The sequence below is a fragment of the Rhinolophus ferrumequinum genome, chromosome 15 (assembly GCF_004115265.2).
Source record: "Rhinolophus ferrumequinum isolate MPI-CBG mRhiFer1 chromosome 15, mRhiFer1_v1.p, whole genome shotgun sequence".
In the NCBI taxonomy this organism is placed as follows: domain Eukaryota; kingdom Metazoa; phylum Chordata; class Mammalia; order Chiroptera; family Rhinolophidae; genus Rhinolophus; species Rhinolophus ferrumequinum.
The window spans coordinates 41,136,189-41,160,965 of record NC_046298.1 but is presented as its reverse complement, the minus strand read 5'-3'; the positions used below and the strand labels follow the sequence as shown (position 1 = coordinate 41,160,965).

The 24,777-nt window shown below is 44.2% G+C and overlaps 1 protein-coding gene and 1 non-coding gene across 2 annotated transcripts; both read left to right on the top strand.

Moving 5' to 3' along the window:
• Positions 1 to 1,388: 1,388 nt before the first annotated feature.
• ZNF180 (zinc finger protein 180) lies at positions 1,389 to 23,497 on the top strand. Its single transcript, XM_033129101.1, has 5 exons — positions 1,389 to 1,626; positions 4,544 to 4,633; positions 15,250 to 15,324; positions 19,044 to 19,170; positions 20,279 to 23,497. Exons 2-5 carry the CDS (start codon positions 4,583 to 4,585, stop codon positions 22,015 to 22,017), a joined length of 1,992 nt encoding a protein of 663 aa, XP_032984992.1. The 5' UTR covers positions 1,389 to 1,626; positions 4,544 to 4,582; the 3' UTR covers positions 22,018 to 23,497.
• On the top strand, positions 12,603 to 12,707 carry LOC117035659 (U6 spliceosomal RNA). The gene has a single exon (XR_004425231.1). It is a non-coding gene; the product is annotated as a U6 spliceosomal RNA (small nuclear RNA).
• Positions 23,498 to 24,777: the final 1,280 nt, after the last annotated feature.

The window sequence follows — 24,777 nt, the reverse complement described above, 5'->3', positions numbered from 1 at the left end:
TCAAGGTCAGAATTAATGTGAGAAAAACAAGAGGAGTGCTTTGACAGCATATTTTAAAAGCTTTAAAATACCGTATTTTCATACAGCAGTGCCCCAATTTTCTGCTTCATCGCTGGTGGTGGAAATAAATATCACAATTTCCTCAGAGTGATTGGGCTGGTTAATGAGATGTTGGATGTTAAAGTGTTTAACACAGAGTCAGGGACATTTATGTATTCAAAAACAAATATTTATTAAGCATCTATTATGTGCCAGGTCCTTTTGGTGCTGGGGATACAGCAGTAATCAAAATAGATACAAATCCTTTCCCTTATGGAGTTCACAGTCCAGTGGTGAAGGCAGATGGAGAATAGACCAAATAAATACCTAAAATATATAGTGTATTAGATAAAGTTCTCCGGAGAAAAAATAAAGATGAGGTGAGAGGCAGGAATTATGTGGGGAGTGAAGGGTTTGTTTGCAAGTTTACCGTGTTTCCCTGAAAATACGACCTAGCTGGACAATCAGCTCTAATGCGTCTTTTGGAGCAAAAATTAATATAAGACCCGGTCTTATTTTAATATAGTAAAACAAGACTGGGTATAACACAATATAACATATATACCAGTTCTTATATAAGACCGGGTCTTGTATTAATATTTGCTCCAAAAGACACATTGGAGCTGATTGTCCGGCTAGGTCTTATTTTCGGGGAAACACTGTACAGTACAAGGATGGCGAGGGAATGCCTCATGAAAAAGACATCCGCTCAAAGATCAGAGGGATGTGGGAATCCTCAGAGGAGAGCCTGCTAGGCAGCACAAACAGCACATGCAAAGGTCCTGAGGTGGGAGCAAGCTTGAGTTATTGGAGAAGATGGAAAGGCTAGCATTGCTGGAGCTGAGCCAGGAAAACGTTCAGGAGATAAAGGCAAAGGGAAGGGGTACAAAACTTTTTAAAGGGCTTGATAGGAGCTCCCTGGACTGTATGACGGGCTTGTAGCAACTATATTTGCCCTTGAGGACCCAAGGAGACAGTGCGCGCCAAGCTTCTGACAAGGCAGCAGATGCCCGGGAGGGGTCCTCGCTGTTTCCATTGGATCCCATTTCCACCGCCACTCCTGGGACTCAATTCGGGCCCATGGCCATCCTTTCCCAAGTCAGCCACTCCCTACGCAACGGTCCTTGGCCTTGGCCTCCCGGTCCCGCTATTCGTCTTGGCGGCCCGCACAAATTCGGACACACACAGTCGCGGCCCCCTTCTAGTATAACCGTGTCCCCTCTCCGACCTCCCCTGAGGCGCTGAAACCCCTCCCAATCGCCACTCGCGCAGCCGAGGCTTCTGGGAATTGTAGTTTCGAATTCCCGAGTCCAAACGCACTTCCGGGTTCGGCCACTAGCGCAGCCATTGTCCCCCGCGAGCGGACGCTTGCTGTCGCCGCGTACCTCGGCCCTTCGGCGGTTAACGGTTAACCCCACTGGGCTTGCGGATGCTGAGTCCAGAAGGGGGCCGAACTAACTTAACCCGAATCTGTCTCGTGTAGAGTCGGGACAGAGGGTTGCTTCACCGAGCTCGTCCTGCCGCAGAGCCGGGCCGGACACGGGCTGGGACAGGCCTGGCCTGGGTGGCGAGCCCGTGGACACCCAGGTTGGTGAGGGGCGGGGCAGCGCTGGGTGTCCCCTGCACGCATGCGCAAGGTCTAGGCAGGAAGCTGGGTTGGGAGTGTGGGTGGGCGATCCGGGACCTGCGCGGGCGGCGCTTCAACCTCGGGTCATCGAAGTTGGTGGAGATATTGGTGCAGCTGCAGAGTCCGGGACTGGGCTCTGCGCGCATGCGCGGGTGCTTGGTCAGGTGGCGCTCTTGTTCCGGTGCTGAGGATGCCCAGGTTGGTGGGAGACAGTGGGCCATATGCACAGGTTTGCAGGAGGACCTGAGAACCTCGCCCCTCCGCATCCAAGGCTGGCCCTGTTTAGTGTTGGACCTGAGGAACACTTGGTTGATGGACTACTCGGTTGCAGATTCGGGTTCCTGGAGGAGAGAGTCTGTGCCCTTGTCCCTGTACCCTTGAGCAGGTGTTTGAGTAGGAAGCAGAAGGTGGGAGGTGAGATTCTGGGAAATTGGCTCTGGGACTTTGTAGCAGACACTGCTCTCCTCGCAGGCCTGGGGACTCCCTGGGTAGTGGAGACACCAGGTAGGAGTTGCAGAGTTTTGGCCGGGAGAGGCAGTGCTGCTTCAGCGAGCTCTCGGTGGGAATGGGTGATGGACTGCAGGCTCCCAAGTTGAAGGAGGGAGACCAGCGCCGAGGGGCAGGTTCTAAGCAGAGCGCTTCCTGTACTTGCTGAGGGTGTCTGAATGGGAAGCAGAACTTGGACTGGTAATTCTGGGACCCATGTAGGAGAGTGCGGAGCCCTAGGGCATTCAGGTTTGCTGCAGATGGTGAGTTGGAGGTACAGAATCTGAGCCCAGGAAGGACAGCTGCAACAGCTGCCATCAAATGGACAGCTGTTCGGGGAGGAAGCAGGATGCTGCCAGCATGATTATGAAGTACGTGTTCCCAGGACTTTTGCTCAGGGCCTACTGTGCAGACATTAACAAGCCCAGGTTGGTAGAGGAACACAGTCTGGGCTGCAGGTTTGGACCTGGAAGGCATCCAGGTGCTCACGTTTGGGCAGGAGGAAGTGGAAGGTCCCGGTTCCCATGGGAACTGGTCTATCATGGGCTTGACAACCCCTAAGCGAGTGCCCAAGTCCTGGGGCTGATTCTGGAGCTCTGTGTTCAAGCTACTGTTTGGGTGTTCCGATGTTTTGGTGGCAAGCAGGCAGTGGATGCAAGGGACCCCACGGAGGCTTGTGGGTGCCTTGTGGGTCTCAGGTAGGTTGAGGCACAGAGTAGGAGACACAGATTCTCATCTCAAGAGCAGGGACTACACAAGACCCACAGGCTGGATGCAGGTTCTTGGCATGAGCCTACTCTGTGTATGCCAGCAAGAGGGGGGAACCGGGGCGGGTGGCCCCTGTGCATTGGCTGCTGGAGTAGAGTTTGCAGCTTTGGAGCTGCAGGTTCTGGTGCTGGTGGGTGCTGGGCTTCTCCATCTGCACTCTGCATATGCGCTGGCATTTGGGCAGATGGGGCGGCATGGGCAGCCCTGGGACCCTGGTACTGCCTGAGAACACCCAGGTGGGTGGAGGAGGCAGCTGCAGACTCTGGGCTGCAGAGGGGTAGGGCTGCACCAGGTTTCTCTGTGCACACGCACAGGTGTTTGGGTGAGAAACAAGAGGCGGAGGTGGGTATTAGACAGAGGGTGCTGAGGTCTTTGTGCAGATGGCGCCCCAATCACAGCGTGATGATGCCCAGGCCGGTGGAAAGCCAGGATCTCCTGTGCTGCATGTGCCCAGGAAGGTGTTTGGGCTGGAATCTGGGCAGGAATGGCTCAAGTAGGAGCCATGGAGGTTGGTTTGAGTGGGGGTTCAAGGTACAGCTGCATTGTGACCCACACTGTACTGTTTGAGTGAGAATCCAGTGGGAGTGAGGGGGTGCGTAGGGTGGGATTTACCAGGGGTTGTTCTAGTCTCCAACTCAGAAACAGCTACCGTGTTTCCTTGAAAATAAGACCTAGCCGGACCATCAGCTCTAATGTGTTTTTTGGAGCAAAAATATAATGTAAGACCCGGTATTAATATTATATTGTATTATATTATATTATACGCGGTCTAATATTATATTAATATAAGATCGGGTCTTATATGAATTTTTGCTCCAAAAGACGTATTAGAGCTGATGATCCGGCTAGGTCGTATTTTCAGGGAAACACAGTAGTTGGTACAAAGATAACTGAGGTACACATTCTGGGCCTGGGAGGGGCTGGCATGTGCTGGAGTTTGTCCGAAGCCTCCCAGTGCCATGCTGATGCCAGTTCAGGCCAGAGGACACCAGGTGGGTGGAGGGACCAGGTCACAGCTACAAATTCAGGGCCCAGGAGGGCTTTGGGTGCAGCTGAACTCTGTGCATAGGGTTGGCTATTTGAGCAGGAAGTGGGAGACGATCGGTGACAGGTTGCTGGAGAGTCAGGCCTGGCTAATGGAAGGGTAGGATCCTGGGAGCTGTATCACAAGCTTCCTGCATTTAGCCAGGGAGTGTAATTCGGGGCCATGAACCCCAGACCCCTGCTGCTTGCCGGAGGAAAAGACTGTAGATTTCAGGTTGGGGAGGAAGGGGTGCACACGAGGGGGTCCTGGGTGTGCTGGGGTGGGGATCCCAGGACCCAGTGGGGTAGGGAGGAACTGATTTGTGCTGCAGACTGTGGTGGTGGGTGAAGGCTGCCTTTGGGTAGGGGTTCGGAGGCCCGAGGCTGTGGAGGAACCAGGTGGTGATGCACAGTCTTGGCCTGGGAAGGGACCAAGGGACTCCAGGAGCATGCACAGCTATTTGGGCCAGAACCTGGGCAGGAAGCGCTAGAAGCACACTTGTCATGGGGAGTGCATCCCAGAAGCGGAGACTCATCCGGGAGAGGAGGCCACAGGGGAGCTGCATGAGGATGCTGTACTCAGGGCTTCTCCCCTTGCAGCTCAGGACCTCAGGCCCCTGCCTGTGCCTGGAGGAGAGCATGGAAGAGCGGGATGAGAAGCCCCCAGAGCCCCTGAAGGCCTGTGCGCAGGTGAGTGAGCTCCCCTTCCCCCGAGAGACCCAGCGCTTACTCCCACCCAGGCCCCACAGCTGACCCCTAGGCTTGGGAGGCTTTTCGGGTGCTCTTTGCAATGTTCGGGGGGCTTTTGATCCCTCCTGATCGGTAGGCTTCTAATACACACTGTACATTTAATGAGGCTCCCTGCCTTTCCTCACCCGTGTAACGCAGGTATGTCTTTCTGGGAGGAATTTGGCATCCTGTATCAAAAGCCCGTAGAGTTTGGATTCCCCTCTGGCCAGCCACTCACGGCGTTGCTTGAGAAAGAGTGCTTGGAAAGGATGTTGGTGAATGTGCAATGCAAGAGGAGAGTCCACTGAGTTATCTAGTAAGACCATGAAATTTGGCGAGACCACAAATTTCCTAGAAGTATTTTCTGAAGACATTTAATTTCTTAAAAATGTGAAATTGGATTTTCGCCTTCTCCTTCCTGAACAATTCCATCCTGAAGCCATGAGGTGGGGCAGAGCTAGGTAGGCGTCTGCATTTGAGGGAGGGCTCCCAGGTGTGGGGTGTCATGGCCTGATCAGGGTGAAGAGGGCGTCCAGGTGTGGGGGCATGAATGATCAAGTGGGGTGTGGAAGGTGGCATCGGAAGTCAGAGCCCAAGTGGGGTGAGGTAAGTGTCCATACAGGGGAGGGGATCTGGCTTGGGGTGACAAGGCCAGAGCAGGTGAGAAGGGCATCCACAGAGGGGATGCCCCTGTACGGGCATCCTCAAGTGCAGAGAGGATGTCCATGCAAAGGCTGGTCCAGCATGGGCTTTCGGAGCCAGCGCAGGTGATACGTGCACCATGTTGGCCGTGGGGGCACATCCTGGTGTGGCGTGTCCTAGCCTGAGCAGGTTGAGGGCATCCACGCCGGAGGGCATGGTATGGGGTATCAGAGCCCAAGCAGGATGTCGAGGGCATCACAAGGAATCCAAGTCCAAGTGGCATGAGAGTGATTCCATGAGAAGAAGCCACCTGGCCTGCAGAGTCAGAGCCCAAGCAGGGTGAGGAGGGTCCCTTGGCAGAGGGTGGCCTCCCGTAGGGCTTCCGAGTCCAGGTGAGCCGCGGAGAATCTGTGTGGGAGAAGGGATGGTAGTGGAGATGGGAGATGAGTTACTTACGGGAGGCTTGATCAGGTAAGTGGACACAACAGGTCATGGGAGCCAGGGCTGTCGCCATCAGACGTGGAAAGAACACTGGGATGAACTGTGGTGTTCAGTGGGCACGAGGGATGGCTCATGGTTTGCAGCCTATGTGTGTGTAGGAACAGATAGAGGTGTGTGTGTGTGAGCATGTGTGTGTGTGTGTACAGGCACACACCCATCCACTCCTCATCTCTGTCCACTCTGAAGGACTGGGCGCAGTGACATTCTGATACCAATGTACATACCTGGTGCCCAAATTTCAACTTCTAAATGCATGCCACAGGTTTTATGGGTTTACTGTTCATGGATATTTGCTGTTCAAGTGTTTTGCTGTTACAAATAGCACTGCTGGAAATGTTTTGGTATATGGTTCCTTGTACACATGTGCAAGAGTTTTCAAGGGAGTTATGCGAGCATTAATTTATATTCACATCTTTATCAGAACTACAGGTGCAGTGCGTTTTGATGTGACCCTTGGATTTCTACTTTAAGCGAGTGACTTTGGGTGTTCCCTGGAAATCTTAACGGTCCTTTTGCCCTTTTCTTGTATGCCATACAACTAAATCAGCAATCTGTTCATTATAATTTTTACTTTCATCACATATGTTTTGACTGCCTGACCATTATAAGGCCCTGTGTGAGGTGCTGGGGAGAAAGATGACTTAGTTCTCACAGGCGGAAATGCACGCCTTATCTATTCTAAGGCTATGTAGGAAAAGCAAAAACAGCTTCCTTCTTATATGAGTTTCCTGTGGTTACATACCCCAAAACTTAGCAGCTTAAAACAACCAACATGTGTCATCTCATACAATTTCAGAGGGTCAGGAATCGGGGAGCAGCTTGTCTGGAAGTTTCTGGAGGTGAGGGTCTCTGATGAGGGTACAATAAGTTGTTGGCTGGGCCGCTGCCAGGGCAGGAGGACCCGCTTGCAAGATCACTCACTTACTTGGCTGTTGGCGAGAGACCTCAATTCCATACCACGTAGCCCTCTCTCCAGGGATGCACAACACAGCAGCTGGCTTCTCCCAGAGCAAATAAATGATCTGGGGTGGGGGCAGGGCTGGAAAGGGGGGGAGAGAGAGAGAAGGGAGAGAGAGAGAGAGAGAGAAGGGAGAGAGAGAGAGAGAGAGAGAGAGAGAGAGAGAGAGAGAGAGAGAGAGAGACTGTGTGCTTAATTGCACACAACCAAGATGGAAGCCATGGTGTCTTTTCTCATTGGATCTCAGAAGATAGACCATCACTTCTCTGTAATCCTTTGGTCACACAGACCCGCTCTGTACCGTGTGGACAAGGGCTACATAAGGGCGTGACTACCAGGAGGTGGGGTTATTGGGGCCATCTTGGAAGCTGGCTACATATTTCTCAAATCTGAATGTCCTCTAATATTAATTGTTATCGGAAGATGCACAGGTACATTGTTTGGGCCTGATGGATATTACTTAGAACCCTGGCAGGGAGCGAACTAAGGGAACCAAAGTCTTTGAATGAGGTACATCCAGTGAACCAGCTTAGGAAGAAACTGTACTGGGACATCACCTGAGAGATTTCAATGACTTACACACCTGGAAGTGGCGGGGCCAGGAAGAGCCTTGAGCCTTTGGTCTCAGGTACTGAGACCAAAAGTCCTGCCCAGGGGGTGCTAGAGCCTCACCTGTTGCGTCAGTCTCAACATTCAGAGCCGGGCAGGTTGTTGGTGACCCCATGGTAGAACGTCTGTTCTGTATATTTGAGGAAAGTGAGAATTATTCATAGATGATGGTGTGGGATAGGAGAGAGAATTTTCTCGTGCGTGAGAACTAGAGAGACCCTCTGATCAGGAGGATCTCAGAAAATCAGGCAGGGGAGTTGGTTTTACTCCCTCTCAAATTAAGAAACTTCAGAGCCGTGTATGTCACATCCCTTGAGCTGAAATGTGAGCCCTGCCCTCCGTCTCCCCTGGGCAATAAGAGAAACAAACACCAAAGAGGGGAAAGTCTCCTAGTGTGTTGCCTATTACGTTGATATTCTGAACCCCCTCAGATATAGAGGGTTTCCAGCCGGCGTACCCCACATGCAAAGCTCCGGAAACTGAGTTCAGTAATAATTGTGTGATTTGACTGGAAGCTTTGTTTTGTCCCAGGAACCCCCCAAGGTGGGGAGGGTACGTTTGGTCGATTCTATTTACAGGTGAGCAAATAGCGAAGGGTCCTGGGTCTGACTTGACCACGGGCTCACTGTGGAGTGGACAGGTCACTCCGTGACAGCTCTGCTTGTCTCTGTTCCCCTGCTCTGGGTCACACGTGGCTCTACCCATGTCACAGAGAGAACAGTTATTACCTTCTGCCTATAACTCTTCTCTGTGGACATTGACAGTCTGATTCCTGTTCCCATTCCGTAAAGTATGCAAAGAAAAAGGAGAATTTTCCTTCATTACACGGAGAGGTGACCATCGAACAAAAAGGATCATTTTTAAATGCTCCAGAAAGACAGATGCCCAGTGAAACCAGCCAGACACAGAAAGGCAGATACTGCATGACCTCACTCACATGTGGGATCTGAAACAGTTCAACTTGTAAAAACAGAGTAGAGTGGTGGCTGCCAGGGGCTGGGGGCTGGGGGACAAGGGGCGATGTTGGTCAGAGGGTGCACAGGTTCAGTTATGCGGGATGGGTAAGCCCTGGGGATCTAATAATGCCCAGCATGGCGCGTGAAGTCAGCAGTACTGTGCCGTGTCCTTGGAAGGTGCTAAGAGAGTTGGTCTTGTGTTCTCACCACACAGAATCACTGCTATGGGAGGTGAGGGATGTGTCAGTCAGCTTGATTGTAGTGATCATTGCACAGTGTATCCGTATATCAAAACATCACATTATGCACCTTAAATATACCGGGGGTACCAAAAAAATGGATACACATTTTAAGAGAGGTTAACGCTTTGGTCAACATTGCTCAAGCAGTAGCTCGATGTCATCAGAAGTGTCTGGACGCTGATGGTAGCCACTGGTAGCACCTCTTGTCATTGCAGAAGTCAAACGTGACTTGTGTTCATCTTTTGTTGTCGGTATATATTAATACGGTATTTTCTTTTCTTAAAATGTGTATGCATTTTTTGGCACCCTCTGTATACAATTTTTATTTGTCAAGTATACCTCCATAAAGCTGTAAATAAATAAGTCAAGTGTTGATAGAGGGAAAAAATGCTCCAGAGCACATAGAAGTGGGGCAAAGGCTTTTAATTCCACTCACATATCCCAACCCTGCGCATCTCTCTACTCCTGTTAAATTCAGATAACCCACATTGTACTCCTACTCAGTACTGAGGAGAATACAAAGTATGGAATTCATGGCCCAGAGAAGGAATTCATACTTCCATCTAGAGATGGAAGTATTTTGGGGAGAATGATTTTACTGGAACAGTAAGGGGCCAACAAAAGCAACTAAGAAATCCTAAGGGCAGAAGAGACGAGATTGCAGTCTGGGAACGCTTCATGGAAGAGGTGGCATTTGCTCTGGGGCTTGAATGATCAGTCAGACCTTGAACCGTGGGGTGTCGTGTCCAGCACAACACAGGCAGTGAGCGAATGAGAACGGGTGGCGAAGGGTTAAGAAAGAAACAGAAATCAAGAAAGTTATGAAACAGGGCCAAGGGTCTCACAGCCTCAAAGGACTGAGAGCCCCAAATCGGGCCACCTTGTGGCTTTTATTGATGTTACACAAGGAAGTAGCATTGTTTCCTCCACGGTCTGTGAGTCTCATACACCATACCAGAAAACTCATTCAAACCAATCAGCCTTGCCTGCAAACAGCCGGAATCAAAAGTCCCATGATGTCTTAACAATTATGGTATGTGCCTCCCCAGGGAAAAAACCTTTATGCTGAAACTTATTGATAAGAATGGAAGGAGAACTGATGTTATCACATCACTGATTCACTTCCCAAGCAGGTTGTGGGAAGGAATATAGCCACAGAGGCAGAAGCTCTCCTCAGCCGGGGGAAGGTGGGGGGCTGTGCCCACCTCTATAGACCCCGTGAGTTCTCCTGATGGGCACCATGCGGCTGCTCCTGGCTTGGGTTGTTCCCCCCGTGGGGAATCTTACCCGTCATTGACTAACCAGGCATCCTTTGGGGCCAAACAGGGAGCCATAAGGTGCAAGCACAAAGGTGAAGCAAAGTCCCTGAAAGGATCCGTCTCACAGACTCTTCTTTCTTTAGGGAGAGGCACGAGGGGACAGCCAGGTAGGCTGCTGCGTGACCACAGTGGGGCAGTGAGAAGGAGAGGAGTTTGGGTCAGGCATCAGTGTGGACCATTTCTGGTGAACTCCAATGAGTTTACCAAACTTTATTACCATTAATTTCTATGTTAGTGAAATGGACATGTCACTCCTTTCTTCAAAGAAGTTTAGATAATTGTGTGAGATGGTTTGTGTTGAAGTACTCTATTATTAAACATACTAGACAATTGATAGATGACATTATCTGAAGGAAACAGTGGGAGCTAAGGTATAAATACAGGAGACGTTCCTAAAATAGTAATCCAGAGTGGCTAGAAAGAGTGGGTTGGTGTAGTCGTATGTGTGTTCATGCACTTTTGTAACATGATGGGTTTTTTTGATTTATGTTTTTTATAAATGTTATTGGGGAATGTTGGGGAACAGTGTGTTTCTCCAGGGCCCATCAGCTCCAAGTCATTGTCCTTCAATCTAGTTGTGGAGGGCGCAGCTCAGCTCCAAGTCCAGTCACCGTTTTCAATCTTTTAGTTTTAGGGGGTGCAGCCTGCCATCCCATGAGGGAATTGAACCGGTAACCTTGTTGTTGAGAGCTCACGCTCTAACCAACTGAGCCATTCGGCCGCCTCTCTGGTAGCTCCGCAGCTGCTCGTTGTCTTCAATCTACTAGTTGTGGAGGGCGCAGCTCACTGGGCGATGTAGGAATTGAACTGGCAACTCTGTTGTTGAGAGCTCATGCTCTAACCAACTGAGCCATCCGGCCGCCCAGACATGACGGTTTTCGAGCATTTTGTTTGAGAGAGTAAGTTGGGAGTAGGTTCTGGCAGCTGATACTTTAAATTTTCTGAGAAGAAAGGGCGCCCAAAGAGGTCTTTCTTCTAGCCAGAGGAGGAACTTGAGCTCAGCAATGATTTGGTGCCTTTGGCGACCACAGGGAGGTTCAGGTAGCACATTCTATGTCCTTTATCTCAGAGGTGGTTATATTGTCAACACACATTTATGAAGTGCCTACCATGTGTCAGTACTGATTGAAGCCCAGTGAAACCATGGTGAATAGGAGAGATGGAAGCCCAGCTTTTATGGAACACACACTAGTGGGAGTTGAATAAAAAAACAAAGGTATATGTGTGATGCGAAGAAATGATACAATAAAGTGGTAGAATCGACTGCTTGGGTGGGGGCAGGGAAGGACTTTTGATGCAGAGTTGATCATGGGTAGAACTCTTCTCCCAGTCATTTTCCCTGTGAAAACTTTTAAACTAAAAGGCATTGACTGTGGTTTTGATTAAAGAGAAGGTGCACCCGTATTTCCCCAAGTAAAACTATTTTAGCAGTTGTGGCGGATAGGGAAAACCTTGGGAGTTTTCTTTCTACTGAGTACCTGCTGTGTTAGAAACGTTATGTTTTGTTTCTAACTTAGTCCTGGGCATCGTTTCTTAACTGATCTTAGCTGTTTCAAAACAAACAAAAAAACTGAAAGAGTGCGTCACAATATCAACTACAGTCTAGTGTTTGTAAGTTTTCCTTTCCTAAGAAACTTCTCATTTCCCAGGTATTTTTTATTATTATTATTATTATTATTATTATTATTATTATTATTATTATTATTGGATGAGTTAACTTCTGGCCCTTAAATTATTAGAATTTGACATCAGCCACTTCTGTGGTGAGAAAAGACATCTGGTATTGTCATTCATTAGGAATCTGATTTCTCACTGCAGCTAGTTTCCATGATGTGGTTGAGTCCATTAGCAGTTTGAGGTTGAAAAGGGTTCCTGAACCCAATTCCTGTGTGTGTGTGTGTGTGTGTGTGTGTGTGTGTGTGGTGGGGTGGGGGGAGTCCTTCCCTACACCAACAAGCAGTTCTCTGGCACCAATATGGCATCCAAGAATTTAACTCACCTCTGACACTATCTATCCAGAGATAGAATTAGATCCCACAGGTAAAGAGCTCAATCCTACAAGACTGCTCTCTGCTTCAAATACCAGTCATAAATCCAGCTTGTCACCTGTGCCTCTGCCAACTGTCTATAAACCAGAGGTTCCCACAACCCCCTGCTTGGGTTCGATTAATTTCCTAGAACAGCTCACAGAAATCAGGAAAACCCATTTGCTCACTAGATAACTGATTTATTACAAAGGATATGAAAGGATACCAGTCAGCACCCAGATTAAGCGATACATAAGGTGATGTCCTTACAGAGCTTGGCCTGGCAGGGGGCATGTGGAAGCGTTCTCATCCCCCAGTGTGGAAGATCCTGGCGAAGAAAAGGACTGAGGAGTGGTTTTTTGGGGGTTTCATGGAGGCTTCGTTAGGTAGTCATTGGCCATTGGTCATTGGTTCAACCTCAAGCCCCTCCCCAGAAATCAGGGGGTGGGACTGAAAGTTCCAATCGACATGGTTGGTCTACTGGACACCAGCCCCCCCCCCCCTTGGGTGGGGTCCAGCAGTTACCTCATTAACATAAGGAGAGGAAATCCCAAGGAGCTGTGAGCAAGGAACTGTGGATAAAACCAAATATATGTGAGAAATATATTTTGGTCATCTGAATGACCAAATATGTGTATAAATCACAATATTGAAGAGGTAAACACTTGTAGCACCCACGCTCGCTTCAACAGCACATATACTAACGTTGGAATGATACAGAGAAGATTAGCATGGCCCCTGGACAAGGATGACATGCAAATTCATAGTGTTCCATAGTTTTTAAAGGGGCTACAAAAACACTCATTTTTATGCTGTTCCCTTTTGGGTTTTATGCAAAGACAATTCTGTGAAAATGTACAACTGACTGTGATTTGGAAATCTGAAAATCAGCCCATCCTTGTTATAATTTTTTTTTTTTTTTACAATTGTAATTACACTGATGTTCATATTCCGTAAAATAAGTCATTTAATAAAGTAGTGCTTTGGTTTTACAAAAAAAAAAAAAAGAAAAAAAATCTTGTAGCTCCCTTGAGCCATCTGTAGTTTGGTTGTTGTTATTTTAGCATTGTGAGTTTGGCTTGTTCGTTTTTGTTTGGTGTTTGGAGCTATTTTGTAACGCCCACGCAGACATTCGAAGGCAGTTTAACCATCCTGGTGTTTGTGCTTGGCAATAACGCGGGCCACTTGGCATAAGCTTTCCCACTGGGCTTTCTTTACATTGAGGCAGCTTCAGCTCTTTAAATACTCGATGTTACCACCCTCAGTACCTGCCCGGAAATACATAGAGGTATTTTAAGGTTTGGAGAAATCCTTTTCTGACTTTAAATACATTGATGCTAGCCATTTGTAATAATCCTTCCCAAGCACTAGTGAACTTCTCTCTGGGTTGATAAGGGGAGGGGATTGGCACAGCTATGAAAAGGACAATAATTTGCTTCCTTCTGAAAGTGTAGGATTCAGAGACTGTAAATAACTGAGTGATAATCAAGAATCAACAGTACTTGGATTTTCAGAGTTTGAAGGTTTAAGGAACAAATTATACTTGAATGGACTGTCATTTGACAAGTTGAGTTATTGTACTATGTAGAAAAAGACTTCCGGAAACTACAAAGGAGTTGTCTTGTTTCAAAGTGCTTTTACAAGAGGGAAACATTTTTGCTGTTTTCTGATTAAGGAAAATAAGTATCATTTAAAAAAATGGATATAGTATTAGAATATAGACAGGTGAACCTGCTCCTTCATTCTACCCTTCCAAAAAATAACTGCTTTTAATGCTTTTGAGACTGTCCTTTCCGACTTTTCTGTGTATGTTTATATTCTATAAAAATCTATTCATGTTTTGTAGACTGTTCTTAGTGTTTTTCATTCAACAACGTATTATAGGCATCTTTCTGTCATTTGTATGTATCAGGTCATGCAAATCTGTCTCTTCTCTTGGCTGTTAAATAGTATTCAGTTACCTGGATGAAGCATAATTTGTTTAACCAGGCACTTACTAATGAACATTTAATCCGCCTCCCATTTTTGCTATGATAACCCTTTAATGAGATTTCTTATACATATATCTAAGTACTTTCTATTATTTCCTAAGGAAATACTTACAAGTAGACTTATTGGATATTACATTTTTAAAAATATTTTCATTAAAAAGACAAAAATAAAAGCAGATTGCCTTTTATTTTATAAAAACCCACAAAATCTGAGTAAAGTCTGTACCTAAGTTAAAAATATTGTACCAATATCAATTTTCTAGTTTTGATGGTGTACTGTGATTGTGTATGATACTGTCTATCTTTGGGGGAAGCTGGGGGAAGGGTACACAGGAATTCTCTTCTATTTTTTGCAACTTTTTGTGAGTCTTAAACTATTTCAAAATAAAATGTTATTAAAAAATGACATTGCCAATCCAGGAAGGTTGTATCAACTTAACCTTCCTCCACTAAGAAAGAATATATGAAGCTCTTGACCAGTGGGCCACTTGGGGAGGAGTTGTTAGCCTCAGGCAAAAGACACCCTCCATGTGGTTGGGATTTCGGTTACATAAGATATTTGAGCAAATCAGTAAATATAAAGTGGATAATGGGAGCCACAGAAGAAGGTACAAATATGGAAAATAGGAAGGGTAGAATAAAATGTGTTGAATTGTAGTTGGAGCTATCAGTGTGAATTTATGGTCTCTGGTATATAGATAGCTAGATAATTATACAAAGAGATTTTATCTGATGTAAAGAGTTGAGCATCTTTTTGTATATGCACTGGCCATTTTATTTCTTCATAGTTGAGTTGCATTGCTTTTTCCTTTGTCCATTTTTCTGTTGAGGCTCCCTTTTTCTTACTGATTTGGAAGAAGTCTTAGATTTTTATTGCTGGTGCCTTTCTTTATTGGTGGTGGTTTTTGCCAAATGTTGTATGAAGTTCATTTGTTTATTTTTTCCCTTTATCATTCTTTGGTCATGTTGTAGTCCATCTTATTTGCTTGCAATTCCGAGATCCAGGAATTCAGGCCGGGCCCAGCTGCACAGTTCTTTTCTTCTACAAAGATGCCTGGGGTCACTCACTCGGGTCTGTTCAGCTGGTAGCTGCTGGCCTGGAAGACCCACAAAGACCTCATGCCCATGTCTGATGCTTCAGTGCCCCTCCAGATGTGTGTCCTCCCTCCACATGGCTTGCTTGAGCTTACTAGTAGGTGGGAGCAGAAGTTTAGTTGGTGGGATGTGTTAAAACAGGTGGTATGTCAAATCCTAGCCTCCTCACAATGAGACTTTTGAGCTGTGACTTAGCACCCTTTATTTTCCTTTTTTTCTTCTGTTTTGCCCTCTCAGGACTCTCTCTTTCCTCAAGAGATTCTCATCAAGGTCGAGAGAGAAGATGCTGGGTCCCTGGGCAGCCCATCCCAGGTGAGTGGACGTGGCTCTTTACACTGAGGATGCGCGTGGCTGGTTGTCGGCATATGCAGACTGAAGTGAGCTGGGAAGTAACTGATAACTGAGGAAATGGAGATAAGAGTGGACGACTTTCATAAGAAATTTGATTATCATGTGAAGATCAAAGAGATTGTTATCAAGAAATTTGAGGTTGAGGGCCTTTTTTTTCTTAAAGGATTGGAAAGATTTGACTGTTTAAGTGGTTACAGGAAGGAGTAGAGAAAAAGAAGTTAACAATCTGGAGAGAGAGGTGATAAAATTCTAAAGTGGAGTCCTTGATTAGTGCCAGGGGAATTCTTACTCGGAGCATGTGTGAATAAACTGGCCCTATAAAGGAAGAAGGACACAGGAAGATTGAGGTTGAGGGAGTTACGTGAAGGCTTGGGTTTATCTCTGAGTAATCAGATGAAGTTATCTGTTGGACATGAGTGGGGGGATTGGGGTGGAGAGGTTTGACAAGGGTGGGGAAGGCTTAACATCGTGATTTTGGACTATGGGAGAACTTTAGCAGGAGGTATATCAGAGTTGCTGGTGGGTCTGAAAGGATCATTCCAAGACAGTGATCATTAATTGATAACACTCTATCCAGATGCTTTTTTGGTTCCGCACCCCCACACACATGCCGGGAGCATTCTGTGACCTACTCTCTGTAGATGGCAGATTGACATCCAGATTCAGTTAGTTGTTGCAGTCAGGTACATTCCGTGGAAGTCCCAAAGGTCAAGGTAATATTTGAAAGAGAATTTTTAAATATATCAAATAGAAAAATTAAAATGAATGATCCATGGACTCCAAACTGAATAATTAAGATGGAAAAGATAAAGAAGACACTAACTGGAAAGGAAAAGAATACAGGCTAGTAGATAGTAATAGAAGACATTTCAATAGAGCAATGGCCGCAAACCATCAAAGGACGAGAAGAGTAAAGGAAGTAATTAAGCAAGTAGAGTAATCTGGTGGTGTAATAATAAAAAAATAATAATCTGATGTTGTAGTAAAAAATAATTATAATCTGATGTAATCCAAGAGTGGGCAGTTGTGTGTGTATGAGTTGAGAGGTGGAGTACTTTGTGTTGATTAACTATGGGGTCTCACCCGAAGAGTGGGGTGCTGAAGAGCAATTCGAGGGTCTGGGGGTTCAGTTAGTCATATGAATTGATGACTGAGAACACAGCCTCTGATGTCAGGCAACCTTGAGGTTGCATCTGACATTAGACGTGTGTGTTAATTTCTCCAACCTTCTAGTTCTTCATCAGAAAAACAGTGCTGCTGATAGATGTTTATCACAGGGACTTTGTGAGAATTAAATGAATGATAAGTGGTGACATGGGTAGCACACTGCCTGACCCCACACTGCTTCATTAAAGTCAGTTGTTTTTCTATTAATATCAGAGAACTCTACAAGTGGATGCTATAGACAGTGGAAGACGAAACAAGACAAGTTCTCAAATTGAAGAATAAATCCTAGGTATTCCATCATCAGTGGGTGGGGGTGGGGGTGTCCGAGAGGACAAAGGTCTGAGAAGTGAGGTAAATGGCATGAGTCTCAGTGTAACTGGCAGGACTCACACCCTCCCTCTTTGAGGCTGAGACCCCTGGGATGGGAAAGCATGACCACCCTGAACCTGTGAGGACTGCAGAGGAGGGGGTCCCCAGCGGGAGGGAGCAGTTTCCATTAACACAGGGAATACTGGGTGAAGATCTTGGAGCTGTAGGATTTCATTATCGAAGATGAGTTCCCAAGGGCACCGCTGAAGAGTTTGGGAAGGAATTTGGAGGAGTGGGGAGTTGGGACAGGTGAGAGGAAGAATAGGATACGTGGGGATAGAAGCTCAGAAAAGCCAGTATCCACATGTTGAAGGACTGTTTCAAATAGGCATTTGATAGGACCTGTGAGATTCAGGTGAGGAGACGACTTAAATCAGAATTTGGACCAGGGTTATTTTGATATATTACAAGGCTATTGATACTATTGATTCATATATTGAGATAAATTACCAAATATAAATTTAGTATCTACTGTACACCAAAAGTATGCTAAGCACTGGGGTTACAGTTGCAAACCATACATATCTTGTACCTGCCATCATGGATTATAACCTAATGACAAAGATGACCATTATGCAAGTGATAAGAAAGCGTGGTGAGTCTTACAATACAAGTCCACGGAACTTTGAGAACAAATAGCCAGGGGTGGAGTGGGGACGCTAATGTAGTCTGGTATTATTTATTTGATATTTGAACAAGCTTGATATTAAAGGTACCTACCTCAAAAAGCAGAGAGGAGTATTTATTAAAAGGCATGGATTAGAGGTTGAAAACCAGTACCTACAAATCCACGTTCGACACAGGCTGCAGTTTGCAAATGACATTCTCAATCCCATTTTGGCCTCATCATGAAAACCTTTGAGATTTGGCTGACATGTATGGGCCCACTTTGAACAAGGCAGGTGCAGCAGCCCTTTGCATGGAGCCTCATGGGATTCATGGACCCCGAGCCTGGGTCATGAACACGGCTTATTAACACCGGTCTGTTTAAAAAGCCATTAGTGGCAAATGGCATTTGACTGCCCTGGCTTTTGTTGCCTGTGTGCAAGGACAACTTACCCTCAGCACTTCCATTTGGGATCATAATTCTTACCCAACAGTCCTGGGAATAGGTCCTTTCCTGCTTACAGGAGGTGGTCCCCTTCCTATGGCAGTAATGACAGTGAATGTCTCCTACCGGAGCTACAGCAGCTCTGAGTGTGGACAAAATAGAACTGACGTCTGAAGACTAAGGGTTCAGGATAAAGGTCACATTGACTGTCACTGAATTTTTCAGGGTTTTCACACCTAATAATCCCGGTAATAATTGCCAGCCTTTATTTTTTTGTTCCATAAAGTCTGCTAATGGCTTTTCCTATATCATCATAATTAATTCACTCAGCAACCCAATGAGTTGGGTATGATTAAGCTGAATAAATAGAAATGGAATAAACTCATCATTAAAACACAGATGGTCCAATTAGATTTTTTTTTTCGAAATTCAGATTTATGTTTTTTATAGGTGAGAAAACCCAGGTCTCTTTCCTTCCAAATCCAGTGCACTTAACCTGTACTTTATTTAAGCCCACATTTCATCTTCTATCTCAGGCATCAGCAAAGTAAAACCTGTGGCTCAAATCTGGCCTGCCACCTGTCTCTGTAAATAAAATTTTATTGTAATGAAGCCACACCCATTTGTTTATGTATTTTCTGTGGCTGCTATCTTGCTACAGCAGCAGAGTTGAGTAGTTATGATAGGCTGTATGGTTTCAAAGCCTAAAATGTTTACACTTTGGCTTGTGACAGAAAAAGTTTGCTGACCCTTGATTTGTTAGTTTCTTGGGAATTTGGAGGGAATTCCATATTCACCAGTGCAAAAATCAGAATAAGAATAAGCATTTTCTTTAAGGTGATCCAGAGGGAAAATTGCTGTTAGTTCTTATCTGGTGTTCCTCTTTGGAGTTGTAGAAAAAGGTCCAGCCTCCAAAATCCAAAGGGGCTCACCTAGAAGACACCTGTACACCTTGACTAGAATCCTTTGAATACTGACTACCTCAGGACAACTCCCAGGCCATTTCTTTCTTGCATCTGTCAAACTTTTCTTCCTTTGTGAACATTGGAAGGAAATGATGCCCAGCTGAGCAGGAATGTTTGTCCTGTTTTAGGAAGAAGTGAACTTCAAAATTGTGACTGTGGACTTCACTCAGGAGGAAGAGGGCATTTTGAACCCTGCCCAGAGGACCCTGGACACAGATATGATCCTGGAGAACCACAGGGACTTGGTCTCTTGGGGTAAGAATACGGCCCCCATTGAATGAAGTCTGTATATTGCAATTATTTCTCGTTTCCATTGATTAAGAGTTATGGAATTCAGAGGTAAGATTGACTTTGGCCACACATAGACTGTGTTTATGGTTTGTATTCCCCAGTGAAGACTTAATTGTATTTTGTAGGGTAGATAAGGTACAGCTTCTTAGATTTGAGCTTGTTTAGTCTACATGGTTCCTAAAGGCTAAAGACTGGGCCAAATTCGGCCGTAATTTTCTTTTTTCTCCAGCCTAGACACCCAAAGTCCTATATCTTTTCCTATCAGCTTTTCAAACCAGACACAATCTCCTAGTTGGAGCAAGTGGATGAGTATAAATAGAATTTCCCAACATATGTATAAGCATAGGTATAGAAGGTTTGATTGAAAAATCCCTATTAGGGCACGCCACATTTTCCTCCATTTCCCACCTCCTAGGTAACTGTATATATCACTACATTCCCAGGTACTCTCTCTATTGCTTGACTTAGTAGCCAGCCAGCTTCCTGCTTCTGAGCTAGCCTGCATTCTCTCTCACTCAGAATCACAGGAATCATGGGGCCATATTAGCCTCCAAGGCATTTAGGGAACTCTGGGATAACAGTGTCCCCATTCTTTTTCCTGGTTCACAATTATAGTTTGCTCATGTTTCATGGCAAACTATGCTAGCAAGTTTCATGCCTTTAGAAATTCCTAGAAATATAGGCACTAATCTCTGTTTCAGTGAACGTGGGTTTAGCACTAAAGAGGGTGGAAAGGATCCTTTATTTCTTTGCTAAAGGTTGCAAAATTGTTCTGAGATTCTGTAGTTCTGCATAGGTTGTCTTATTTTGGAATGTGGAGATTTAGATTTGTCATCTAAAGACTTACATATTTAGTAAAACTAAGATTAAATTGTTCCATTTTTAATGCTTTGTTTTACTGTTAGCTGTGGTAGTTTTCTCCTTACTGCTTTACCCACCCTTTTACTTTCTCAATACAGTTTATAATAAAATATAAATCCACATATATTTTGCATGCTTTCTTGTCAGCTTTTTTCCACTCTTCCAGAGCTAACATATTTTGGCTAGAACGTTTTATTTTGCTTTCTTTCAGATTCGGCAGCTGCACTTGGAAGAAGAGAATCGTCATCAAAGCAGAGCATTTTTGATGATGAACCATCCCATGGAGTGAAGATAGAAAGGTTGACAAGAGATGATCCTTGGTTATCTTCATGTGAAGAAGTTTGGGTTTGTAAGGACGAGTTGGAGAAGCGACAGGAAAAAGAAGAGAGACTTTTGAAGAAATTGGCAGTGACTCAAAAGACCACTATTACTCATGAGAGAGTCTGCAAAAGTGATGAACTTGAGAAGAGTGGTCTGAATTCCAGTCTTCTTTCACCTCATATGATACCCATAAGAAACCATTTTCACAAACATGCCACACGTGTTAAAAAATTACATTGTAATTCTATCGTGAACAATCATCAGATAATTAATGACAGAGAGAAACTATGTGAAAATAATGAATGTGGGAAACCCTCCCAGAGCATTCATCTTATTCAGTTTACAAAAACTCAAACAGAAGATAAATCCTATGGATTTAGCAACAATAGTCAATCTTTCAGCCATGATGTACCCCTAAATATACATGAGAAAATAAATGCAAGAGGAAAATCCTTTGATTTTAAGGAATGCGGGCAAGTTTTGAACCATAGCATATCCCATAATGAACAACAGAGGATCCCTGTTGAAAAGAATCAACATAAATGTAGTAAAATCTCCCAGAGTTCATCTCTTGTTCAAAACATGAAAAATTCGGAAGAGAAACCCTTTGAATGTAACCAATGTGGGAAATCCTTTAGCTGGAGCTCTCATCTTGTTGCACATCAGAGAACTCATACAGGGGAGAAACCTTACGAATGTAATGAGTGTGGGAAATCCTTCAGCCGGAGCTCTCACCTTGTTTCCCATCAGAGGACTCATACTGGAGAGAAACCTTACAGATGTAATCAGTGTGGAAAGTCCTTTAGCCAGAGCTATGTCCTTGTTGTGCATCAGAGAACTCATACTGGAGAGAAGCCTTATGAATGCAGTCAATGTGGAAAGTCATTTCGGCAGAGCTACAAACTTATTGCACATCAAAGGACTCATACTGGAGAGAAGCCCTATGAATGTAATCAGTGTGGGAAATCATTTATCCAGAGCTATAAGCTTATTGCACATCAAAGAATTCATACTGGAGAAAAACCCTATGAGTGCAATCAATGTGGAAAATCCTTTAGTCAGAGTTATAAACTTGTTGCCCATCAGAGAACTCACACAGGAGAAAAACCGTTTGAATGTAATCAGTGTGGGAAATCCTTCAGCTGGAGCTCTCAGCTTGTTGCACATCAAAGAACTCATACTGGTGAGAAACCCTATGAATGTAATGAGTGTGGGAAATCTTTCAACCGCAGTTCTCACCTTGTTATGCATCAGAGAACTCATACAGGAGAAAAACCCTACGAATGTAATCAGTGTGGGAAGTCTTTCAGCCAGAGTTACGTTCTTGTTGTACATCAGAGAACTCACACTGGAGAAAAGCCCTATGAATGCAATCAGTGTGGGAAATCCTTCAGGCAGAGTTCATGCCTTACTCAACATCAGAGAACTCATACTGGAGAGAAACCCTATGAATGCAATCAGTGTGGAAAAACGTTCAGCTTGAGTGCTCGACTTATTGTACATCAAAGAACACATACTGGAGAGAAACCCTTTACGTGTAATCAGTGTGGGAAAGCTTTCATTAATAGCTCTAAACTTATTAGACATCAAGCAACTCACACTGAAGATAAATCCTATGAATGTAACTAGTTTGGAAATATTTTAGCCAGAGTACATTCCTTCCTTCCTCCCTCCCTCTGTTTCTTTTATAAGGGAGCACTTGTATTGGAAAGAACTAGTATAAAAACTGTGGAAAAGCTTTCAGTAACCCTTTGTTGTTGTGTAGCTGGAAATTTGTTCTGGAGAAAAGGGGAACTATGGATCACCTATTTTCCTTAGAAATTCCAGGTACAAAATTAAACTTAGCCCTTATGACACATTCCCAACAAAAAATAATAAATATTGGCACTTTTCTTGCTGAAATCACCCAGACCTGATTCTGAGAGAATTACCATAAAATGGAGAATATGTTGTGGAGTTATTGCCAGTGAGGTAGACCTCTTTTCCGATAAAGAGTAAATGAGAATGCTGACACTGGTGGGCTTGTTATTGAGAAGGTTGGAAGATTGCTCTAGTTAATAGAAATTAAGCTGGAAAACAGTAATTCAGTTTATCATCTTACAACGTGATTTCCCCACCAGCTACTTTAATTCAGTTTATCACCTTACAACATGATTTCTCTACCGTCTGTTTTACATCCTGTTTCATCAGCACTTTCTGTTTATGTGAAGATTTTGTAAAACTTATTTTGTAAAACTTAGGAAAAGTTGACATAAAGTTGACATAAAGTAAAAAATGCAGGACAAGAATATAAAACATTCATTTCTAAAACCATTGTGATAAGATACTTGTGTATGGATGAGAATTGAAAGGGGTTCTAGGTGTGTTTTGACTTTTAGGTTTATGCCTGGTTTTCTTCTTTTGGGGGGAATGTATACTGTTTTGATATTCTAAATGATATGAGTAAAAATTAGTCAAAAGCCAAAAGAAAAATACAAAGATTTCCATCTCCTTTGACCATTTAGGAAAGACTGGACAGCCACATAGCAAAGATCCCCAGGGTTTTGAGATTTCCATTTGGATTAGTATGATTGGGTCACTCTAGAATTTAGGAATATTCTTCATTGAAAATGAAATATTTCCATGGGAATGTGGAACTGGAAATTTAGGCCAGAAAGGCTTTTATATGAGGAACTGAGAATGTGTTAGGCAGTATAAGGGCAAGTGGGCTTTTTTTTTTTTTTCTTCATATATCCAAAGCAGTGTAAAGGAGTTTTATTTTTAAGGTTTTTTTTTTTTCCTCCCCTCAATAGATTGTCTTTTTTTCTGTGGGATATATTCCCTAATGTGAGAGTCCTTTGAGTGGGAAGGCACTGCCCTGGCCAAATGCTTGTCATCTAAATTAAGTTTGCAAGAAAGCTTTTAGTGAGGTAAGATTTGTAGCTTCTCATTGATTTATTTTATTTTATTTTATTAGATTTGGTTCACATGTTTTTCTGGCCTTTTCCTCTAAATCATGAATTCTAATCCTGTGGATTATGGACCTGAAACCTCTGATCCCAGAGAGTTAATAAAAAATAATCTGAGATTTGAAGTGAGAGATCAGAGAATAAAGGTAAATTCCCAGGAGGAGAAAAAAAAACAAACAGGCTAAAGTGATAGAGGGAATATCCTTAGTAAAATTCTGTCCCCAAGAGATGACCCTAAGTGGATCCATCTCTGTGATGGGTAAGTCAGAGAGTGCAGCACGCTGGCAGTGACAAGTTCTAGAAGAACAATAGTTGATGGCAGCAAAACTGGCTTGCCCCCCCCCAAGAGAATCTTCAGTCAGCCCATGAATGCACAGATAGGGGTACAGCAGGGGTTCTCTATGCATTGCTCTTTGGGGAGGACATAAAATTGTGAAAACTCTAATTTAGCAATAGGACCCGATTAGGCTTCTTTTCCCCACAATTACAGATAAAATCAATGCCTGTGCTAGGTACAGGTATGTGATTTTCACTGGGTATGTTGAATCTTACTTTGAAGACAAGGAGCCATGATCTCACAAATAAGTGTAAAGCCAGGTGGGCTAAGAAGGAGAGCTCTGAAGATTTCAAGTTTTGGAAGTGGTTTATTGCAAAGTAGTTTCTTCAGTAAATGTTAAAAATATTTCACTGAAAATGTAAAATTGATAAAACTGCAAAACAAATTTGAAAATGTGTGTGTGTGTGTGTGTGTGTGTGTGTGTGTGTGTTCCTAGGCAGGCTGAATGTATGAGTCTTCTGTGTATACTCAAAAGTATTATATCAGTTCCTAGGTGGTGATTTATGGTTGCCAAGCGTTTTGAATAAGATAGATTCAATAAATAAACAAAAAAGTTAATTTCTATCATTTGCTCAATAATTTCCTATTGTAGGAAAGATACTCTTTTAATTAAAAAAATAGTCAAATAACAAGGAAGAGAAGTTAAAGTGACAACATGCTACAAATATGTAATGAAACTTCTGAAGGGAAGTTTTTTGCCTTGTGATCAGAACTCCTAGGATTTACTGTTAGCAACTTTCAGTATACCACACAGCAGTGTAACTACAGCTGTCATGTTTTCTCCCACACTGTTGCTCAGTCTTTACGGCTTCTGTACTGTTTCCACCTTATTTTGTGGTTTGTTGTTTCAGCGTATTCCTAGGCTCGCCAAAGAGCAATATGCTTTTATTGATGTTTATGAGAGATTTCAGCGAGGAGGAGGGGGAAATCCAGACTTTGTAATGATGGTTTTTTAAATATACGTTTTATATTTGTTAATTTCTCCTGGCCTTTGTACTCAATTTCACCTATTCTATATATCTTAGTTAACATACTCAATGCGACCAGTTAATCTTACTTAGGCCTTTGAACTTTATCTTGAAAAATCAGTATTGTTCCAGTTTG

Bases quoted from the DNA above. Each gene is read 5' to 3' on its own strand.
- ZNF180 (XM_033129101.1), top strand. From the start codon at position 4,583: ATGGAAGAGCGGGATGAGAAGCCCCCAGAGCCCCTGAAGGCCTGTGCG. The intron at 4,634-15,249 runs GTGAGTGAGCTC...TTGCCCTCTCAG, and splicing joins CCCTGAAGGCCTGTGCGCAG to GACTCTCTCTTTCCTCAAGA. The intron at 19,171-20,278 runs GTAAGAATACGG...GCTTTCTTTCAG, and splicing joins CAGGGACTTGGTCTCTTGGG to ATTCGGCAGCTGCACTTGGA.